Source organism: Spermophilus citellus (genome assembly GCF_964194105.1).
Source record: "Spermophilus citellus genome assembly, chromosome: 1".
Lineage (NCBI taxonomy): Eukaryota > Metazoa > Chordata > Mammalia > Rodentia > Sciuridae > Spermophilus > Spermophilus citellus.
Window position 1 is genome coordinate 76457362 of NC_138182.1, and position 21769 is coordinate 76479130.

At 42.5% G+C, this 21769-nt stretch overlaps 1 protein-coding gene across 1 annotated transcript; it reads left to right on the forward strand.

The window, feature by feature from the left end:
- Window positions 1-2914: 2914 nt before the first annotated feature.
- On the forward strand, window positions 2915-4758 carry LOC308641255 (heat shock factor protein 2-like; the record flags this gene model as incomplete). The annotated part of the gene is given in 3 exon segments (XM_081279698.1): window positions 2915-2953; window positions 3335-3803; window positions 3806-4758. Coding segments are annotated over 3 exon segments (1461 nt in total).
- Between the last annotated feature and the right edge of the window lie 17011 nt (window positions 4759-21769).

Consider the following 21769-nt stretch of genomic DNA (forward strand, 5'->3'; position numbering starts at 1 on the left):
AGCAATATTGGTGTAAATTCTTGGAAAGACTGGTAGAACTTGGCTGAGTATTGGTCTTGTCCTGGGATTCTCTTTGTTGGTAGGCTTTTTATGATATCTTCAATTTCATTGCTTGAAATTGATCTGTTGAAATTTTCTATGTCTTCCTACTTCAATTTGGGTAGATCATATGTCTAGAAAGTTATCAATATCATAGTTTTCTTTTTAGTATAGATTTTCAAAGTAGTTTCTGATTATCATTGATATTTCACTGATATTCATGGTGATTTTCCTTTTTTGTCACAATTTTTCATAATTTATATTTTATTTCTTTTTTTCTTTGTTAGCTTGGCTAAACATTTATCAACTTTATTTTTTCAAAGTACAAAATTTTGTTTCATTGATTATTTGAATATTTTTTGTTTCATTAATTTTGGTTCTGATTTTAATTATTTTCTGTCTTCTGTTTTTTTGTGTTATTTTGTTCTTATTTTTTAGAGGTTTGAGATGTAATGCGAGGCAATTTATATGATGACTTTCTTTTCTTTCAGTGAATGAGCTCAATGCAATGTAGTTTCCTCTTAGAACAAAATATAGTGTCCCACTATATTTTGTCACTATTTTCACTTATCTTAAGTATTTTTAAAATCACTTCCCTGCTATTTTCTGTTATCCATTGGTAATTCAACAATGTATTACTTAGTTTCCAGGTGTTATAATAAATATATTTTAACTTTATCTTTATTTCTAATTTTATCCCACTATGTTCTGGTAAAATGGAAGGTATTATCTCTATATTTAGTATTTGGAAGCATTTATTTGTTACCTAAGACATAGTCTATTTTAAATGAGGATCAATGTGCTCCTCAGAAAAAAGTGTATATATTTATTGATGAATGAAATATTCCATATATGTCTGCTAAGTCTAAATAATTAATTGTATTTTTTAGTTGTATAGCTTCTTTTTTTATTTTTTGTTTGGAAGATCTATTGAGTGGTGAGACAACAATTTAAGGGTCACCCAGTATTATTGTATTTTAATCTACTGGAAACTTGAAATTGTGAAGGCTTGTTTAATGTATGTAGATGCCTCATTGTTTGGGGGCATGCATACTTAAGATTGTTATGTCTTGTTGATTTATATGTCCCATAAACAGTAAATGGGACATAAAGATGGCTTCTTTTAAAAATACCTTCATTTTATTTATTTTTTAAATATGGTGTTGAGGATCAAAGACAGTGCCTCACTTCATCCCTGCAAGGCAAGCACTCTAACATTGAGTACAACCCCAGCATGAAATGGCCTTCTTTATTCTGTAATTAATCTGTAATTCTCTTCAAATTAACTTTAACTTGTAGTCCACTTTATCTGATATGAGGATAGAAACCTCTTCTTGTTAACAAGATCCATATGAATGTTAGTCATCCCTCCCAACACCCCCCACCCCAACCCCTGCTGTATCCTTTTGCTTTCAGTCTATGCATGACTTTGCCTATGAGATAAGTTTCTGGAGAGAGCAAAATGTTATTGTTCTTGTTGTTTTCTTTTAAATACAATCTGGCAGTCTACCTTGCTCATGGATAGGCAGAATTAATATTATTAAAATGGCCATATTACCAAAAGGACTTTACAGATTCAATGCAATTCTGGTCAAATCCCAATGGCATTACTCACAGAAATAGAAAAAGCAATTATGAAATTCATCTGGAAAAATAAGAGACCCAGAATAGCTAAAGCAATTCTAAGCAGGAAGAGTGAAACAGGTGGTATCACTATACCAGATGGTTACTATACTTCAGAGCAATAGTAACAAAAACAGCATGGTACTGGCACCAAGGCTGATAGACCAACCCACAAAATTACAACTACCTTATATTAGACAAAGGTGCTAGAAGCATGCAATGGAGAAAGGATAGCATCTTCAACAAATGGTGCTTGGACAACTGGAAATCCATGTGGAACAAAATGAAATTAAATCCCTAACTCTCACTATGTACAAAAATTAACTCAAAATAGACCAGAGATCTAGGAATCAAACCAGTGACCCTGCATCTAATAGAAGAAAGAGCTGGCCCTAATTTCCATCACTGGGGTTAGGCCTCAAGTTCCTTAATAAGACACCTATAGCACAAGAATTAAAACCAAGTATCAACAAATGGGACAAATTTAAGCTAAAAAGTTTTTTCTCAGCAAGAGAAATAATATGTGAGGTGAATAGGGAGCCTACATCCTGGGAACAAATTTTTTACCCCTCACACATCAGATAGAATTCTAATCTCTTGGGTATACAAAGAACTCCAAAAAATTAAACACCAAAAAACAAACAAACAAACAAATAACCCAAGGATAACAAATAACAAAAGGGCCAAGGACCTGAATAGACACTTCTCAGAAGAGGATATACCATCAATCAACAAATATACAAAAAAATGCTCACCATCTCTAGCAATCAGAGAAATGCAAATTAAAACTACTCTAAGAGACCATCTCACGCCAGTAAGAATGGCAGCCATTATGAAGTGAAACAACAATTAAGTGCTGGCGAGGATGCGGGGGTGGGGGGAAGGTACACTCATATATTGCTGATGAGACTGCAAATTGATGCAGCCAATATGGAAAGCAGTATGGAGATTCCTTGGGAAGCTGGGAATGGAACCACCATCTGACCCAGATATTTCTCTTCTCAGTCTATACCCAAAGGACTTAAAAACAGCATACTACCATTTTTACAGCAGCACAATTCACAATAGATAGACTGTGGAGCCAACCTAGATTTCCTTCACTGGATGAATGGATAAAAAAATGTGGCATTTATACGCAATGGAATATTAGCACTAAAAATAATAAGATCATGGTATTTGCAGGGAAATGGATGGCATTAGTGCAGATAATACTAAGTGAAGTTAGCCAATTCCCCCCCCCCCCCAATGCGGAATGTCTTCTCTGCTATGGGGGGGGGTGACTCAAAATGGGGTAGGGAGGAAGAGCATGAGAAGCTGCTGAATGCTCCCAAATGAAGTTGTTCCTGCCATTCCGGAGAAACACCTCTGCTTAGAAAGACTTCAGCAGGGCACAAAGGAGAGAGTGCGCCCTGAGAACTAATTGAATATATAAAGTTTCAAGCAGCTGGTGCAAACATTGTTGGATTTCCAGTTCAAGAGAACGCTTGAACCTAGGAGAACAAAATCTGGGGCAAAGTGTGACTGGTGAAAGTGATCCTTTGTCCTGCCAAGTCAAGACAAATCGGAGGAAAAAAGTTTTCAGATTTTCCAGTATACACGGACATTTCTGCAAGCTGCTGAAGGCTCCCAAATGAAGTCGTTCCTGCCATGCCGGAGAAACGACTCTCCTTAGAGCGACTTCAACAGGGCACAAAGGAGAGAGTATGGTTTTCGTAAAGTAGTACATATTGACTCTGGAATAGTAAAGCAGGAAAGAGATGGTCCTGTTGAATTTCAGCATCCTTTCTTCAAACAAGGCCAGGATGACTTGTTGGAGAACATTAAAAGGAAGTTTTCATTTTCAAAACCAGAAGAAAATAAAATTCGCCAGGAAGATTTAACAAAAATTATAAGTAGTGCTCAGAAAGTTCAAGTAAAACAGGAAACAACTGAGTCCAGACTTTCAGAATTAAAAATTGAGACTGAGTCCCTTTGGAACGAGGTGTCTGAATTAAAAGCAAAGCATGCACAGCAGCAACAAATTATTCGAAAGATTGTCCAATTTATTGTTACATTGGTTCAGAATAACAAACTTGTGAGTTTAAAGCGCAAAAGGCCTCTACTTCTGAACATTAATGGAGCCCAGAAGAATTTATTTCAGCACATAAAGAACCAGTTGATAATCATTATCATAAAGTTCCACAAAGTAGGACTGAAAGTTTAAAGACAGGAGAGTGGATTTCAGATGACATCATTATTTATGATGTTACTGATGATAATGTGGATGAAGAAAATATCCTAGTTATTCCAGAAACTAATGAGGATGTTATATCTGATCCCTCCAACTGTAGCCAGTACCCTGATATTGTCATTGTTGAAGATGACAATGATGATGAGTATGCACCTGTCATGCAGAGTGGAGATCTGAGTGAACCAGCCAGAAAATCCCTAGGTTTAGGCAGTGGTGGCACCAACCCTCTCATGTCTAGTGCTGTCCAGCTAAATGGTTCATCCAGTCTGACCATAGAAGATCCTGTGACCATGATGGATTCCATTTTGAATGATAACATTAATCTTTTGGGAAAGGTTGAACTGTTGGATTATCTTGACAGTATTTATTGTAGTTTAGAGGACTTCCAAGCTATGCTGTCAGGAAGACAGTTTAACATAGACCCAGATCTCCTGGTTGATCTTTTCACTAGTTATGTGCAGATGAATCCCACAGATTACATCAATAATACAAAATCTGAGAATAAAAGATTAGAAGCTACCAAGAACAATGTAGTTCAATCAGTTTCAGAAGAAGGAAGAAAATCTAAGTCTAAACCAAATAAGCAGCTTATCCAGTACACTGCCTTTTCATTTCTTACATTCCTTGATGGGAATCCTGCTTCTGCTGTTGAACAGGGGAGAACAACATCATCATCAGAAATTATGTCCTCTGTAGATAAACTCATAGAAGTCAATGAGCTTTTGGATAGCAGCCTGTACCCAGAAACAACCCAAAGTAAGCTTGTTCACCTGGAGCCATTGACTGAAGCTGAAGCTAGTGAAGCTACACAGTTTTATTCATGTGAACTTGCTCCTGCACCTCTGGATAGTGACATGCACTTTTAGATAGTTCAGTCCCTAAGAAGTAAACTCAACATGTATATATTCATCAAAATGATGAACTATTTATTTTAAAGTATCATTTGGTACTTTTCTTTTGTAAAATTGCTTTGTTTTTGTAAATTGCTTTGTTTTGTTTAATCAGATACTGTGGAATAAAAGCACCTTTTGCTTTTCTCACTAACCATACACTCTTGCAAAGCTTTGAAATGTTACTCACCTGCCTAGATATACACAAAATTCAGTGCACATTATTGGCATATCTTTAAATTGGATTCAGATGGCCAGGCCATTTTTCTCCAGTTGTAATTTGGATTTCATTTTACAGATATGACCATTAGCAACAGTTATTTTTGTTTTGCTTGTTTGATGGTGTCTAAGTTTGAGTGTAAGTCACTAGAACTAACGATAGAACTTCTAAAGCTTTCTCTGTTCCAATTATTTTTATTAAGTATTTTTCACTTGGCTTATTTTTAAAACTTGGAACATAAAGTCCTGTATCTTGTAAAACTTCATTTGTCTCACTTGGTTCGAAGTAGTTCATTTATGTTTGGAGTTCATTCATGTTTAACAGGAAGGGCAAAGTGTACACAAATACTCACTGTCTGATATGGTTCCAGCTCCATATACATGGAAACACATATACATAATGTATTATATAAATAGCTGATAGAAGACAAATTATTAATTTGTGGATTTAAAGAAAAGGAGAAAGTTCAAATGTTGGCCTTCATGCTTGAGACATGAAATAATTTTAAAGAATATAAGGCATTTTCAATTATATAGAAATTATTATGTAGGCAGAAATTGGCAAATCTTCATCAGGAGAAACAGAGTATTCTTACAGTGATTCTTGGCACCAGTGGGGAATGAAGTTTCCTGAACTTAAAGTTGTACTCCAAAATGCTTATTTCATGTAACCAATTATTAACTTGGCCTGTAAAGAGTTAATTTGATTATATTTTGCTTGTTTGGTGTTAAGTACATGTGTTGTTGGAATATTGGGAATTTTGTGTCAGATCCTGGTTAAGAGACTATATCTAATAGGTAGATGATGGTCTATTTTTTCTCCAAGTTCATATGAAGCAATCTTCTGTCAATAGATGAAGGAAAAATTACAACTCATAAGTATGAGTCCATTACAGGTACTGAAACATTATGTGGCACCTCATTAATATGTACTTTTTAAAATGTTTTTGTGTATCAGTTAAAACATAATTTTAAAATATTTGGTTCTAAATAACCATACTGTTTGATAGAAGTGGAAAAACTGTTTTTTTTTTTTTGTTGTTGTTGTTGTTGTTGGAATTACAACACAGTTTTTTGTTTGTTTTTGGGTACCGGGCATTGAGCTCAGGGGCACTCCAGTGCTAAGGCAAATCCCCAGCCCTATTTTGTATTTTGTTTAGAGACAGGGTCTCACTGAGTTGCTTATCACTTTGCCTTTTGCTGAGGCTTGCTTTGAACTTGCAATTCTCCTGCCTAAGCCTCCCTGAGCCCCTGGAATTACAGACATGCACCACCACACCAGGTGCACAAAACAGTTTTTATATAAATATTCAGGCCTTAGGTTATTGATTGACTTTCTACAGAAAATATGTGCACTTTGAGGTCATAAGATTTATTATCTATCTTTATATAGACCATATTTAACTAATGTTTAAAATGATTCATATGTCCAATCACCGTCGTTAATTGTTTTGCAGGTTCGTCATTTTCAGTTCTAATTAGTTTTGGGATTACTATAATTTATTGCCCATTTTGACCTAGGAAATCCAAAATTTTCAGTTACTATACTTAATATGAGATGTTGCTATTCTCTCTCTTTTGTAGACAAGAATGGTTCAAAAAGTGCATTCTAGGGCTGAGCTGATCTTGTGGGCGACGTGCTCGCAGGTTCCATTGTATTGAACCTACAGTCAAGATTTCAATCATTTAAGTGCTAATTCCACCACTGTTCTAATTTTTCCCCAAGAAATGTCTTGAGTCAAGGGTCAGATAGATCACTAAGACTTATGAATCATTTTTCTGTCCAGAGAGGCTGAGCAATTAGATCTTGCAGTTTAGGAGTGTGTGGATGTGTGTGGGGTGGGTGGTTGGTGTGTTAGAGAGTAGTAATGGAAAAGTAGAGGCCTGGTAGAGACAAATCTTCAAGTACTCTTCTTTTCTCAATAGGGTTTCCAAGGAAAGACTCTGAGTCCTAGGTTGCATTTCCCCCCAGGATGGTAATAATTTCATTGGCTCTGTAACAAATATGCCTTGGAAATGATAGCTTTCTTCACTAAGGCCTGTTAGGTAAAGCCTTTCAAATTGACTAAGGTTAGGCCTTTTTGTCCAGGAGTAAGAACCTTCAACAATTTTGGCGCAAATAACTGCAAACTAAAACTCATATTGGATTAAATTGAAACAACATCACATTTTCTTGAGATGTTTTCCTCATTTAAAAGTGTTTGCTAGCTTGCTGTAACTATTGATTTTCATATAAATCTCATAATTTTTTTCTTCCTTATTAATGACATATATGTTTGTAAATATTCAATGTAATGTCCAATAGAACACTCAGCTAGAGATAGAGTTTTATGTGGTATTCTCACACAAAAAAATAATGGAAGCAGAAAACACTTGTGCTGAGACTTCTGTTGAAAAGACATAATTTCTGCTACTGGATTGTACCATAAAAGTTATTGATCCTCTGGAAAAAACAAACTTAGACTTAATAATCCATTATGAAGCATTTCTTCCTAACCCATAGTAAATACCAAAATTTTGTCCTAATAGAACATTCCTGATAAATATTATTGAACTGAATATGCTAAGCAATCAATAAAACATAAACCTTTATTGTTCCTGAAGACTTATGGTATACACACTTAGCAGAATCCCATGGTTGTGCATTAGTAGTCTGAATTTTGATGCTAGAAACCAGTAAGTGAAAAATTTTAACCCAGGGAAGAAGATTTGAAAGTCCAATCTGATAGGAAGTTAAAGGAATAAATTACTAATTAAGAATGGAGATTTCAGGTTGAGATGTATTACACAATTTAAACTTCAATTTCATTGGGGATTAATGTTACATTTAATGGGCTAAAGTGATTTCAAGTGTCCTTTTTGGCATCTCTGTGCACATTAAAAGTAACATGAGTGTCATTTATCTTTGGTTAATCTGAGAAAGTAAAATAATTTTACTCTAATATTGCATTTTATATATTAATTTTTGATATACATAATTTTTAAAATGGAGCTGTCATTTTTGTGTTTCATTTAAGCAGTTTTGTTGTGAAATTCTGAACAAATATGTACTACATTTCACCAATATGAAAATGTCAAAATAAAATTGAGCCCATATTTATAAATAGTTAAAATTCAAAATGTCTAAAAACCAAAGATCACTTTTTGGTTATATTTTTTTCATTTTTTGTTAGTGCATTTAAGAACAAAATGATACTGGTGTTAAATTAAAATTGATGAATTGGATCTAATATAATATGAAAAATAAAAAGCTAGCCAAAACATTTAGAAAATTTCTTTTTTAATAATCACTTCCTGATATAAATCAAAGTATGATTGTGAGCATATGTATGTGCATGTGTGTATATGAATTTAAATATATTTTTGTATCTTTTCCTTTATTTTGTTGGGGGATGTCAAGAAACTACAAATAAAATTAGGAATGGAAATGAGGTTTTTGGTTTCAATATATTCATAAATTAAATAAATTCTTAAGTGTTTGATTTGCATATTTCTTTCACTAAGGGTCTAATTGTATTTGCTAAGTATCTTACCTGATACTTTCCTGAAAGTTCATTATTTTGTCCTAATATCTGTGAATATTGAGTTGGTTGTTTCTTTCTTAATTCCATGTTTGGTTTCTTTCCTGTGACATACTGCATCTTCTAAAAAGTAAAATGAAATGCTGAAAGAAGTGATGCTAATGAAGCTTTTTTCTTACAGATCTTAAAGGAAGCTTTTGGGCTTTGACCCCCTGATATTTACTCTGAATATTTTGAATATACCTGATTCTTTTCTATAAAACATTTTTTTTCAGCTGTTATAGAGATAGCCTTATGTGATTTTCAAAGCCCGTTTTTTTTTTATAATGTATATGAACATTGATTTTTCTGGAGTAAACAAACTTGGCCATAATGTACATGGCCAAAACACCCCTTATTAGATACAGGTAGTAATCTTCTTTTACCAGAGGGCAAACAATGGTATCATGATACCTTAAAATTGCCAAATGCTTTGTCTTCATCTATTAAGCTAATCATCCTATTCTGTTAACATAGTGGCTTATACTGTTTGATTTTCAAACATTAAACTAACTCTTTATTCCGGGGATCACCCCACTTTGTCACAATATATTATATTGCCATTTATGTTGTGTGGGTTCCCTCTTGTCCCGAAAGGAGGTCCACAGAACAGGGTAGAGGAGAGTGTGACTGCAGAGCCACTAATCAAGACCTCCAGAGACCAAGAAGAAAGCAGGACTGATTTTATTGCATATATAATCAGGCAGTAGCTAAGCAGATTGTAGGCAGCCACAAATACAATTTCTTGTTGCCTGTGCTTGCAGCAACCAAATGAGGAGTGAACTGTGGAGCAAGTGCAGGTACTGCAACACATGGCCTCACACACATGGCTGTGCCTATGTGGTAAGTGGTTTGCCACTCACGCATCTAGCACAAGGAGAGTGTTTTGCCACTCAGACACCCTTAACATATGCCACTCATGCAGTACTCCAAGCACTTGTCCCATATCTCCCCCATCTGACTATGCTGCAAGGACATCTGCCCGCATTGCTGGTTTTTGTTCAGTGGCCTTTATAAGGTTACATAATTATCTCACAACACAAGAAAAAATTATCACTATTATAAACAGTAAGGCCAGGGTAATAGCATTTTAAGGATTAGTTAATTTGGCTATCATGTCTTTCCAATGTTCAATCAATACCTGGAAGAAAGAAGAGGTTGTCAAAATAGATACATTAGTCTCATTGGTTTTGACAATTGCCTTAGTAAGTTTATGCATAGTTATAACATAGTATTCCAAGTGCCCTTAATATACTGAGAAAAAGTGGAGAAGTGTAAGATTACATTTTCAGATACAAAATATTGGGTGACACAATACTACAAAATTCAGGGTCACAAGTGAGCCTTTGCAACATAACAGAATATCTAGTTGTTCCTGGTGGAGATCTAGTTCTTGCCAAATGACTAAATTAGCAGTTTGGTAGAATTTATTTAAGTCATTTTGAACAGCAAAGGCTTCTGCCATGGCAGTAGAAAAATTGTTTACAATCTGAGAAGTCTGGATACTCTGAGTGAGAGAAGCAGTGCCAGTGGCTGTGGCACCCATGGCATCTACAAAGGAAATAATTCCAGCGATGATGAGGCTAATTGCATGCCTTGTCCAATTCAGGATCTCATTCAGAAGATTCTTTATATCCATGTCCCATGGGCTCCTCCACTCTGGACAGGTTCACTGGAAGCCAGATTGCTGGGGCACTCTGAGGATAAATGTATTTTTGGTTTCACAGGAGGGGTTATACAATTTGTGAGCCAGCAGGATGTATTGACTGTACAAAGGATCTCTGTATGAGTGATATTTATGCCATCAGTATCATTGATTATTAGCAGAGCAAAGGGTTGTGTAACAAACTCTTGTGCATAGTGGGTATGGGTATAATTTGGCATAAAGGCAAATTCATGGTGAGGGTCCGGACTCAATATTGATTGATTCATCCAGCTGGCTGCTGCCCTTTTGATGGGTCTAGCAGCCAGCAATATTGGTGTGATATCTATCATGCCATATTGATTTTCTGCATAACGGTTGGTAATGGCTGCAGTAGCCAATATGGTGCAGTAGCCAATATGGTTTTTGGGCACATCAGCTACATTCCAGGGAGCTGCACTCAACCAGGTACATAGATGTTCTTCACCAGAGAAATTCCTCTTATCAAGGGAATAAGGTATGGCTTGGAATGCTGTCATTATCTGAGGGGGCTTCACTGTTAACAGTGAGCACTGCACAGAGGACCACCCTCATAGGCCCAAGGATGAGATTGCTACCAGGCAAAGGAGCCTATCTGGTGACTTAGTCAACAAATAATATCACCCCAGGTAACTTTACTTGAGGTCCATTTGCGTTGTTGAGTCCTTTGCCTGCAAGGGTTCTCCTCCAGAGTTAGTTCCTTCATCTTCTTGATTGGTGGTTCTTGGGGTCCAGAGCTTGACTTTCTGGTAGGCACCAAGATGCGGTGATTCTCCTGTTAACATATGCAAATCCTGAACCCTTGCATATGAAGAGCCCTGGGTCATCCCATGTATTTATTATGAGATCCTTTCATGAGACCACAGGTAGACGGGAGGGCCCTGTGATGGGGGCCCAATACTTATGGGCTGATGTTTCCATGGAAAATTTTGAAATTGAAAGGAAGTTTAAATTAAATAAGAAGATGGCCGCTGCGTAAGGGGGTTGCTGAAGTGCTGAGCCTGGTGCTCAGAGCAGCGGCTTTAATCGAGACTTCGCGCAGCTTGTTAGAGCTCCTTTCACCAATAATCTGTAGTGGACCACCCGGCCAAGCAGCAGAAAAAACAAAGAGATTGAAAAAGAGACGCTTGGCTCCCGGATGCTTTCCTGCTCAGAGCCGCGGGCGCTTTGCGCCCATCTGCTTCCTCTTTCACTTCGCTCCTGGCAGAGAAGCTGAATGGGTAATCAGCAGTGGATTGTAAGTACCTGAGGCAAAGAAAGCTCAGTACACCCCGCCCTTTTTTTTTTTTTTAATATTGTCTATACAGGGAGAGTTAGTGGATTGGAATTGTTGGCGGGGCTGTAGTTTCGGGGCCGAAAATCCACTCCGCGGAAGCCGCCATTTGCTTTCTTCATGCTGTCTTGATGGCCCTGTCTACACGGTCCAGCTGCCGCATCTAGAGACTGGAACTGGGCTGCGTGCCGAGCCCTGTCCTCCGAAGGCTGGACCACGGCCTCAAGTGCCTCGGTTGCCTGTTCCCTGCTGCACCTTGGGGCAGAGCCTGCTCTGGGGTCGTTCGGCATCCCCCTGCGAGAGGACCAGTGCTCCGGAAGGATGGGGTTGGAGAGGCGCGGCGGCAGCCGCTTGGGCCCTCCGTGGCGGCGCTGCTAAGGTCGCGGACAAGCGCGGCGCCCAAGAGCGCGGACCAGAGGTGGAGGCAACGGCAGCAGGGTTTCAGTTCTAGAAAACTGGACTGGAAACAGAAGCAGCAGTTTGTATAACCCCAAGATCTTGCTTATGCCAGGAAACTGTAAGGGTAACATGAATATCATTGAGGAGGTCTAACATGGCGGCAGGCGCGGAGAGATCAAGTCTCTGACCTCTTCAACTGCGAGGGTATAGGGAGCTGTAAATTATCTAAAGCCTATTTGCTCAGGATCACTAGGCAATGCTGAGCTGACGTGGAGCTAGGGCGTACACTTTGGGCCCCTCAGAAAACACACACTGAGCACGAATCTGCTGCATTTAAGCCCCGGATCGCCTGCTTCTCGTGACTCAGCACTAACGATCCTGCTGAAATAACTAGTCGGCCCACCTGATCTCACAGAGGTAAAAGCCAACTGAGCACCATAGCCAGACCCAGGGAATCAGGAGTGACGTGGGAGTAGCGGCACAGAACCCCCGGCTATCGCTCCCACCAGGGCTGACAACAGAGGTCCCTTGCACCAGCTACCAGGGGAGTTGCTACCTGAGGGCAAACAAATTCGCTGGGGGTCCTCAGCCCCAAGCCCTACAAACTTAGGGTCCGAGGGAGGCAAACAGAAAGGGTGTGCCCAGGCATCCGAGAAAACAGGGCTCCCAGGAGCAGCAGACCCGGCGTGTAGCCAGTAATGTAGTAAGAGTCACAGGTGAGTGGGGCCTGGATTGAGGAACCACAAGAGAAGGACCTAGGCACTCAGGACTGGAGACCCGCACAGTCTGGGAAGAAGAGCTGAAGCACAGTGATTGGTTCCCATCTATCATGAGGAGAAGCCTGGCCCAGTGGGCATAGCTCCACCTACTGGAAGAGAAGTTAATCGAGCTCCATGACTGCATTTATTATTATTATTATTATTATTATTATTATTATTTTTAATGATTATTATTAGTAGACCTATACAATGAAAACTACAGAACCCTAAAGAAAGAAATAGAAGAGGATCTTAGAAGGTGGAAAAATATACCTTGTTCATGGATAGGCAGAACTAACATCATCAAAATGGCGATATTACCAAAAGTTCTCTATAGGTTTAATGCAATGCCAATCAAAATCCCAATGGTATTTCTTGTAGAAATAGATAAAGCAATCATGAAATTCATATGGAAAAATAAAAGAACCAGAATAGCAAAAACAATTCTAAGCAGGAAGTGTGAATCAGGTGGTATAGCGATACCAGATTTCAAACTATATTACAGAGCAATAGTAATAAAAACAGCATGGTACTGGTACCAGAACAGGCGGGTGGACCAATGGTACAGAATAGAGGACACAGAGACTAATCCACAAAGCTACAACTATCTTATATTTGATAAAGGAGCTAAAAACATGCAATGGAGAAAGGATAGCATCTTCAACAAATGGTGTTGGGAAAACTGGAAATCCATATGCAACAAAATGAAACTGAATCCCCTACTCTCACCATGCACAAAAGTCAACTCAAAGTGGATAAAGGAGCTAGATATCAAATCAGGGACTCTCCGTCTGATAGAAGAAAAAGTTGGCTCCGATCTACAGATTGTGGGGACGGGCTCAAAATTCCTTAACAGGACACCCATAGCACAAGAGTTAATAACAAGAATCAACAAATGGGACTTTCTTAAACTGAAAAGTTTTTTCTCAGCAAGAGAAACAATAAGAGAGGTAAATAGGGAGCCCACATCATGGGAAAAAATTTTTACTCCTCACACTTCAGATAGAGCCCTAATATCCAGAGTATACAAAGAACTCAAAAAATTAGACAATAAGAAAACAAACAACCCAATCAACAAATGGGCCAAGGACATGAACAAACACTTCACAGAGGAGGACATACAATCAATCAACAAGTACATGAAAAAATGCTCACCATCTCTAGCAGTCAAGGAAATGCAAATCAAAACCACCCTAAGATACCACCTCACCCCAGTAAGATTGGCAGCCATGACGAAGTCAAACAACAATGAGTGCTGGCGAGGATGTGGGGAAAAGGGTACTCTTGTACACTGCTGGTGGGACTGCAAACGGGTGCGGCCAATTTGGAAAGCAGTATGGAGAGTCCTGGGAAAGTTGGGAATGGAACCACCATTTGACCCAGCTATTGCCTTTCTCAGACTATTTCCTGAAAACCTTAAAAGAGCACACTACAGGGATACTGCCACATCGATGTTCATAGCAGCACAATTCACAATTGCTAGACTGTGGAATCAACCCAGATGCCCTTCAATAGATGAATGGATAAAAAAAGTGGCATTTATACACCATGGAGTATTACGCAGCACTAAAAAATGACAAAATCACGGAATTTGCAGGGAAATGGATGGCACTAGAGCAGATTATGCTTAGTGAAGCTAGCCAATCCCTAAAAAACAAATACCAAATGTCTTCTTTGATATAATGAGAGCAACTAAGAACAGAACAGGGAGGAAGAGCAGGAAGAAAAGATTAACATTAAACAGAGACATGAGGCGGGAGGGAAAGGGAGAAAAAAAAAGGAAATCACATGGAAATGGAGGGAGACCCTCACTGTTATACAAAATTATATATAAGAGGTTATGAGGGGAATGGGATAACAAACATGGAGGGAAATGAATTACAGTAGATGGGGTAGAGAGAGAAGATGGGAGGGGAGAGGAGGGGGGATAGAAGAGGATAGGAAAGGTAGCAGAATACAACAGTCACTAATATGGCAGTATGTAAAAATGTGATGTGTAACCGATGTGATTCTGCAATCTGTATTTGGGGTAAAAATGGGAGTTCATAACCCACTTGATTCTATTGTATGAAATATGATTTGTCAAGAGCTTTGTAATGTTGTGAACAGCCAATAAAAAAAAGAAAAAAAATAAATTAAATAAGATTTTTTTATTCAAGCATTGCAAGGGGACTTGGTATACTTTCTCCCCTCTGTTTTTTTTTTTTTTTTTTAATGCATGGTCTTTAATTTCTTTTGTGTTCTTTCTATAATGCCTTGAGTATAAGGGGTTGTAGGAGATTCCAGTCAAGTGCTGTATATGCCAATAATTGCAAACCACTTGAAATGTCTTGCTAGTATAGGCTGGCCCATTTTAGTTTTTAATAGACATGGGAACATCTGTAACTTCATTTTGCCCTATAGGGAGGAATGGAAATGGAAATGGATATCAAACAGGGTTTTTACTAGCTGCTTGCAAGTTCACACACTCAATTAATTCTGCACTCTCTGATTTGTTACTTTTTGAAGTAGTCCTAAGCTGAAGTTAAAAGAAACAGCTTTATTTGTGAGTGTTTTAGGAGCAATAGGAGAATACTGAGGTACTGAAATAAATCTGAAAATATTTTGGTCGGATTTCTTTGATACTGGGTAGGTTTTTATCCTTTTCTTAGCCTTACTAGGCTCCCCAAGTTTGGGTCTTCTAAGTTAAATGGTTGTCTAACAGGTTAGCATTAGGGTTAGGGTTAGGGTTAGGTTTGGTCGAATTTCTTTGATACTGTGCAGGATTCATTCTTTTCTTAACCACAAGTTTGTGTCTTTTAAGTTCAATGGTTCAATGTAAGAAACAGTTTAAATTTTCAGGTTTAACTTCATTTTGCCCTATAGGGATATGAATGGAAATGGAGGTGGAAATGAAATAGGGTTTGTGCTAACTGCTTAACACTTCACTCACCCATTAGTTCTCAGTGTGCAGTCTCTGATTTTTCTCATTGTTAAAGTAGCCCTCAGCTTATGTAGAAAGAAAAATCTTCATCTCTGAATCTTTTAGGACCAAGCGGGAGAATACCTATGTACTGTAGTAGCTCCAAAATTTTTTTGCTCAGATTTCTTTGATACTGGGCAGGATTGATTCTTTACTTAACCTTACTATACAAATTTGATTTTTTTTAAGGTTCAACAGCTTGCTGGAAGAAACAGTTTGAAATTTCAGGTTTCACTTCATTTTTCCCAATAGGGATAAATGGAAATAGAGGTGTAAATCAGTGTTTGTGCTAGCTGCTTGAAACTTCATTCACTCAATTAGTTCTCAGCGTGCATTCTCTGGTTTGTTCATTATTGAATTTGCCCTAAGCTTAAGTAGAAAGAAACATCTGTATCTGTCAGCATTTTAGGAGAAAGCACAGAAATATCCATATACTAAAATAGCTCCAAAATATTTTTGTTTAAAATTCTTCCATACTGGGCAGGATTCTTCCTTTACCAAGCACCACGAGGGCTCCCCAGGTTTGGTCTTCTATGTTCAACGGTTCTCTAACAGGTTAGGGTTAGTATTAACATTAGTATTAGGGTTAGCCTTAGCTTTATGATTAGTGTTAGTTTTGGTTGGATTTCTTTGAAGCTTAGTAGAATTAATCTGTATTCAGCCTTAATAGGCTCCCCAAGTTTGGGTCTTCTAGGTTCAAGTGTTCACTGTCAGGAACACTTTGAATTTTTAGGTATGACTTCATTTGGCCCAAGAGAGATGAATGGAAATTGAGGATTATGGTTATGGTTAGGGTTAGGTTTAGGGTTAGATATTGTTGGATTTTTTTGATTCTGTGTAGGATTCATTCTTTACATAAACTTACTCGAGTCCAAATGTTTGTGTCTTATAGGTTTAACAGTTCGCTGGCAGAGACATTTTAAATTTTCTGGTTTCACTTCATATTTTTCTATAGGTCTGAATGGAAATGGAAGTGTAAATCAAATAGGGTTTGTGCTAGCTGCTTGAAGCTTCACTCACTCAATTACTTCTCTGTGTATACATAATCCTTTGTTCTCTGTTGAACAAGCCCTAAGCTGAAGTAGAAACAAACAGCTTTTTCTCTGAGTTTTTTAGGAGCAAACAGGAGAATATACATGTACTGAAATAGCTCTAAAAGTTTTGGTCGGATTTCTTTGAAACTGTGCAGGATTCATCCTTTATTTAGCCTTTTAAGTTTCCTCATGTTTGGTTCATTATGTTCAAGGGTTCACTGGCAGGAATAGTTCATGTTGCTCTCTAGAAATGAAAGGAAATATAAGTAGAAACCAAGAAGGGTTTTTGGTAGCTTCCTGAAATTTACACTCACTGAATTATTTGTCAGTGTGCACACTCTGGTTTGTTCTTTGTTGATGTAGCCCTCAGCTTTAGTACAAAAAAACCTCCAGATTTATCTTTGAGAGATTTCAAAGCAAGCAATAGAATATGCATGTACTGACATAGTTCCAAATGGTTTTGGTAAGATTTATTTGATACTAAGCAGGATTCATCTTTACCCAGCCCCACTAGGCTTTCTGAGTTTGGGTCTTTTAGGTTTATTGGCTGTAGAATAGGTGAGGGTTAGGTTTAGGCTTAGGGTTAGCTTTTGGATAAGGGCTAAGGTTAGGATTGGTCTGATATCTTTGACACTGGGCAGGGTTCAATATTTAGGAAGCTGCACTAGGCTTCCTAATTTGGGGTCTTTTAGGTTCAATGATTCTGAATTAGGTTAGTGTTTAGAATAGGGTTAGGGTTAGGTTTAAATTTAGCAGTATGGTAAGGGTTAGGTTTGTTCCTATTTCTTTGATACTGGGCAGGGTTTTTTCTCTAGCTACTCTTACTTAGCATTCCATGTTTAGTTCTTCTATGTTCAACCATTCACTGGCAGGAAATGTTTGAATTTTCAGGTATGACATCATTTTGCTCTACAGGGGTGAATGGAAATGGAGGATTAGGGTTAGGGTTAGGTGTAGGGTTAGATATTGATTTTTTTTTTTTTTTGGTTCTGTGCAGAATTTATTCTTTACATAAACTTACTCGATTCCAAAAGATTGGGTCTTTTATTTCAAACAGTTTGCTGGCAGGAACATTTAAAATTTTCTGGTTTCACTGAGAATTCATTGTCTTTGTGAAGTTTCTGGAGCTAGCACAAACCGTGTTTGATATCCAGGCTGAACTCCATTCATCCCAATAGGGCAAAACCAAGTGAAACCTGAAAATTCCAAATTTTCCTGCAAATGAACAGACAAACAAACCTGGGGAGCCCAGTGCAGTTGGTGAAAAGCAGAGGGGAGTTCCCTCTACCCTGGTGAGGTGGTATGCGGGCTCCCCCGGGCACGCGGCTGGAAGTGTCTCCCCCAGGGAGAGGTGAGGCCCCTCTCTCCGGGGTGCGGAGGGGGCTCCCACCAACATCCCAGATGGAGGATTCTTCCCCCAAGAGTGGGTAGTCCCCTCTACTCCGGGTGCATTCGGGGCTCCCCCGATACCCAGGCTGGAGGGTTCCCCCCCCCAGAGTAGGTAGTCCCTTCTATCCGGGGTGCATTGGGGGTCTAGGGGACACCCCCCTCGAGGGGCAAGACCGCTCCAACTGGGGTGTCGGGGAGAGCTCCCACTGACAGCCTGGTTGGAGGGGTTTCGCCACACTTGCTTAGAGTACCCTCCACCCAGGGTGCGATGGGAGCTCCCCCCGACATCCCGGTTGTCTTGCCCCTTGGGGTGGGAGTCCCCTCCACTTGGGGTGCTTTGTGAGCTCCTCCTGACAACCCATTTGGAGGACTCTCCTCCCTCAAGGGGGGAGTTCCCTCGTCCCCTGGTGCGGTGGGAGCTTCCCCTGACACCCGGTTTAGAAGGCTCTCCACCCTCAAGGGGGGAGTCCCTTGACCTGGGTGCGGTGGAGCTCCCCCCGACACCCTGTTGGAGGGCTCTCTACCCTCTGGGAGAAATCCCCTTGACCCAGCATGCAATGGTATAAGAGCTCCCACAGAAACCTAGGTTGGAGGGTTCTCCCTCCTAGAGGGGGAGTCCCCTTGACATAGGGTGTGGTGGATGCTCCCCCCACACCCGGGTTGGAGGGGTCTCTCCCCTTGGGGGGGCAGTCCCTCGAACCGGGGTGCACTTTGAGCTCCCACCGCCACCCTGATTGAAGGGGTCTTGCCCCTGGGGGGGGGGAGGATTCTCTTGACCCAGGGTACGTTAGGAGCTCCCCCCAACACCCAGGTTGCATGAGTCTTGCCCCTCGAGGGGGGAGTCCACTCGACCCGGTGTGTGTTGGGAGCTCCCACCGACACCCCAGTTGGAGTGCTCTAGCCCCCCAGGGGAGGGAGTCTTCTTGACCAAGGGTGCGGTGGGAGCTCCCCACAATACCCCAGTTGTAGGAGTCTCACCCGTAGGGGGAGGAGTCCCCCGTACACCTGGGATGCCGTGTGAGCTCCCCTAGACACCGGGGTTGGAGGGCTCTCGTCCCTTGGGGGAGGAGACTTTATGACCAGGGGTGCGATGGGAGCTCCCCATGACACCCTGGTTTGAGGGGTCTCACCACTCAGTGGGAGAGTCCCCTAGACAAAGGGTGTGGTGGGCGCTCCCCCGACACCCTGGTTGGAGGGCTCTAGCCCCTTGGGGGGCAAATTCCCTCCCCCCGGAGTGAATTGGGAGCTCCCCCCGCCACCCCAATTGGAGGGGTCTCACCCCTCTAGGGAGGAGTCCCTCCACCCTGGGTGCATTAGGAGCTCCACCCAATACCCCAGTTGGAGGGTTCTTGTGCATCGAGGAGGAGTCCCCTCGACCTGGGGTGCATTGGGAGCACCCCCTGACAACCCGGTTAGAGGGGTCTCACCCCTCAATGGGGGAGTCCACTCTAACTGGGGTGTGGTGGGAGCTCCCCCTGACAAACTGGTTGGATTGGTCTCGCCCCTTGGTGGGGAAGTCCCCTCTAGTGGAGTTGGAGTTGCGGTGGGAGCTCCTGCCAGATCTCGCCCTTCAAGGTGGGAGTCCCCACGACTCGGGGTGGGTTGGAGCACCTACCGACATCCCTGTTGGAGGGCTCTCCCCCCTCGGGGGGGGTCCCCTAACCCGGGGTGCATTGGGAATTCCCCCCGACACCCTGGTTGGAAGGCTCTCCCCCTGGTGGGGGGGATTCCCATTGAACCGGGTGCGGTGGGAGCTCCCTCCGACAACCCGATTAGAAGGGTCTCGCCCCCTTGAGCTGGGAGTCCCCTAGACCCAAGGTACGGTGGGACCTCCCCCCAATAACCCAGTTGGAGGGGTCTCGCCCCTCGATGGAGAGTCCCCTGGACCCGGGGTATGTTGGGCGCTCCTCCCCAAACCCCAGTTGGAGGGGTCTTGCCCCTCAAGTGGGGAGTCCCCTTGACCCAGGGTGCGTTGGGAGCTCCCCCCACACCACAGTTGGAGAGGTCTCGTCCCTTGAAGGGGGAGTCCCCTCGACCCGGGGTGCTTTGGGAGCTCCCTCCGACACCCCGGTTGGAGGGCTCTCGCCCCTCTAGCTGGAGTCCCATCACCCCAAGGTGTGTTGGGAGCTCCCGCCGACAACCGGGATTGAGGGGTCTCGGCACTCGACGGGGGAGTCCCCTCGGCCCGGGGTGCATTGGGAACTCCCCCAGACACACCGGTTGGAGTGGTCTCGCTTCTCGAGGGGTGAGTCCCCTCGACCCGGTGTGTGGTGGGAGCTCCCCTGACACCTCGGTTGGAGGGGTCTCACCCCTCGGGGTGGAGTCCCCTCAACCTGGGGTACGGTGGGTGCTCTCTCTGACACCCCAGTTGGAGGGGTCTCGCCCCTAGGGGCGAGTCCCATCAATCAGGGGTGCGGTGGGTGCTCCACCGGACACCCCGGTTGGAGCGGTATAGCTCCTTTGGGGGAGTCCATTGGACTAGGGGTGGATACTCCCCCCCTCCTCGGGCTGGGAGTTCCCTCAATACAAGGTGCAGTATGAGCTCTTCTCGACAACCAGTTGGAGGGTCTTGCCCCTTGAGGTGGGAGTCCCCTAGACCCGAGGTGCATTGGGTGCTCACCATGACACCCCTGTTGGGGGGCTCTCTCCCCTTGGAGAGTGAGTCCCCTCAACACAGGGTGCATTCAGAGCTACCTCCTACACCCCAGTTGGAGGGCTCTCCCCCCTTGGGGAGGGAGCCCTCTCAACCCGAATGCATTCGGAGTTCTCCCTGACACCCAGGTTGGAGGGCTCTCCCCCCTTGGGAGGAAGTCCCCTGACGCGGGGTGCATTGGGAGCTCCCCCAACACCCTAGTTGAAAGGGTCTTGCATCTCCAGGGGGATGTTCCTTCGACCCTGGGTGCAGTGGGAGCTCCCCCCCCACACCCCATTTGGAGGGCTATCCACCCTCCAGCGGGGAGTCCCCTAGACCTGGGGTGCAGTGGGAACTTCCCCACACACCCTTTTTGGAAGGCTCTATCCCCTCGACCATGGGTGCGGTGGGAGCTCCCCCTGACATCCCGTTTGGAGGGCTCTCCACCCTCGAGGGAGGAGTCCCCTTGACCCGGGGTGTGGTGGGAACTGCTCCCCACACCGGGTTGGAGGTCTCTCCACCCTTGAGGGGGGAGTCTCCACAACACGGGGTGTGGTGGGAGCTCCCCTGACACCCTGTTGGAGGGCTCTCACAAGTCGGGTGTGGAGCCCCCTCTACCAGGAGTGTGGTGTGAGCTCCCCCTACACCCTGGTTGGAGGGCTCTCCCCCCTCATGGGGGGAGTCCCCTCGACCCGGGTGTGGTGGGAGCTCCACCAGACACCCGGGTTGGAAGACTCTCCACCCTCAAGCAAGGGGAGTCCCCTCTATCCCGGGGTGCCATGGGAGTTCCCATCGACACCTTGGTTGGAAGGCTCTCCACCCTTGAGGGGAGAGTCCCCTCGACCCAGGATGAAGTGGAAGCTCCCCCCACACCCTGGTTGGATGGCTCTCCATCTTCAATGGGGGTGTCCCCTAGAGGCGAGGTGCAGTTGGAGCACCCCCTTACACACCGGTAGGAGGTCTCTCCATCCTTGATGTAGGAGTCCCCTTGACCAGATGTGCAGTGGGACATCCCCCAAACACACCGGTTGCAGGGGTCTCCCACCTCGAGGGAAGTCCCCTGTAACTGGGTTTGGTGGT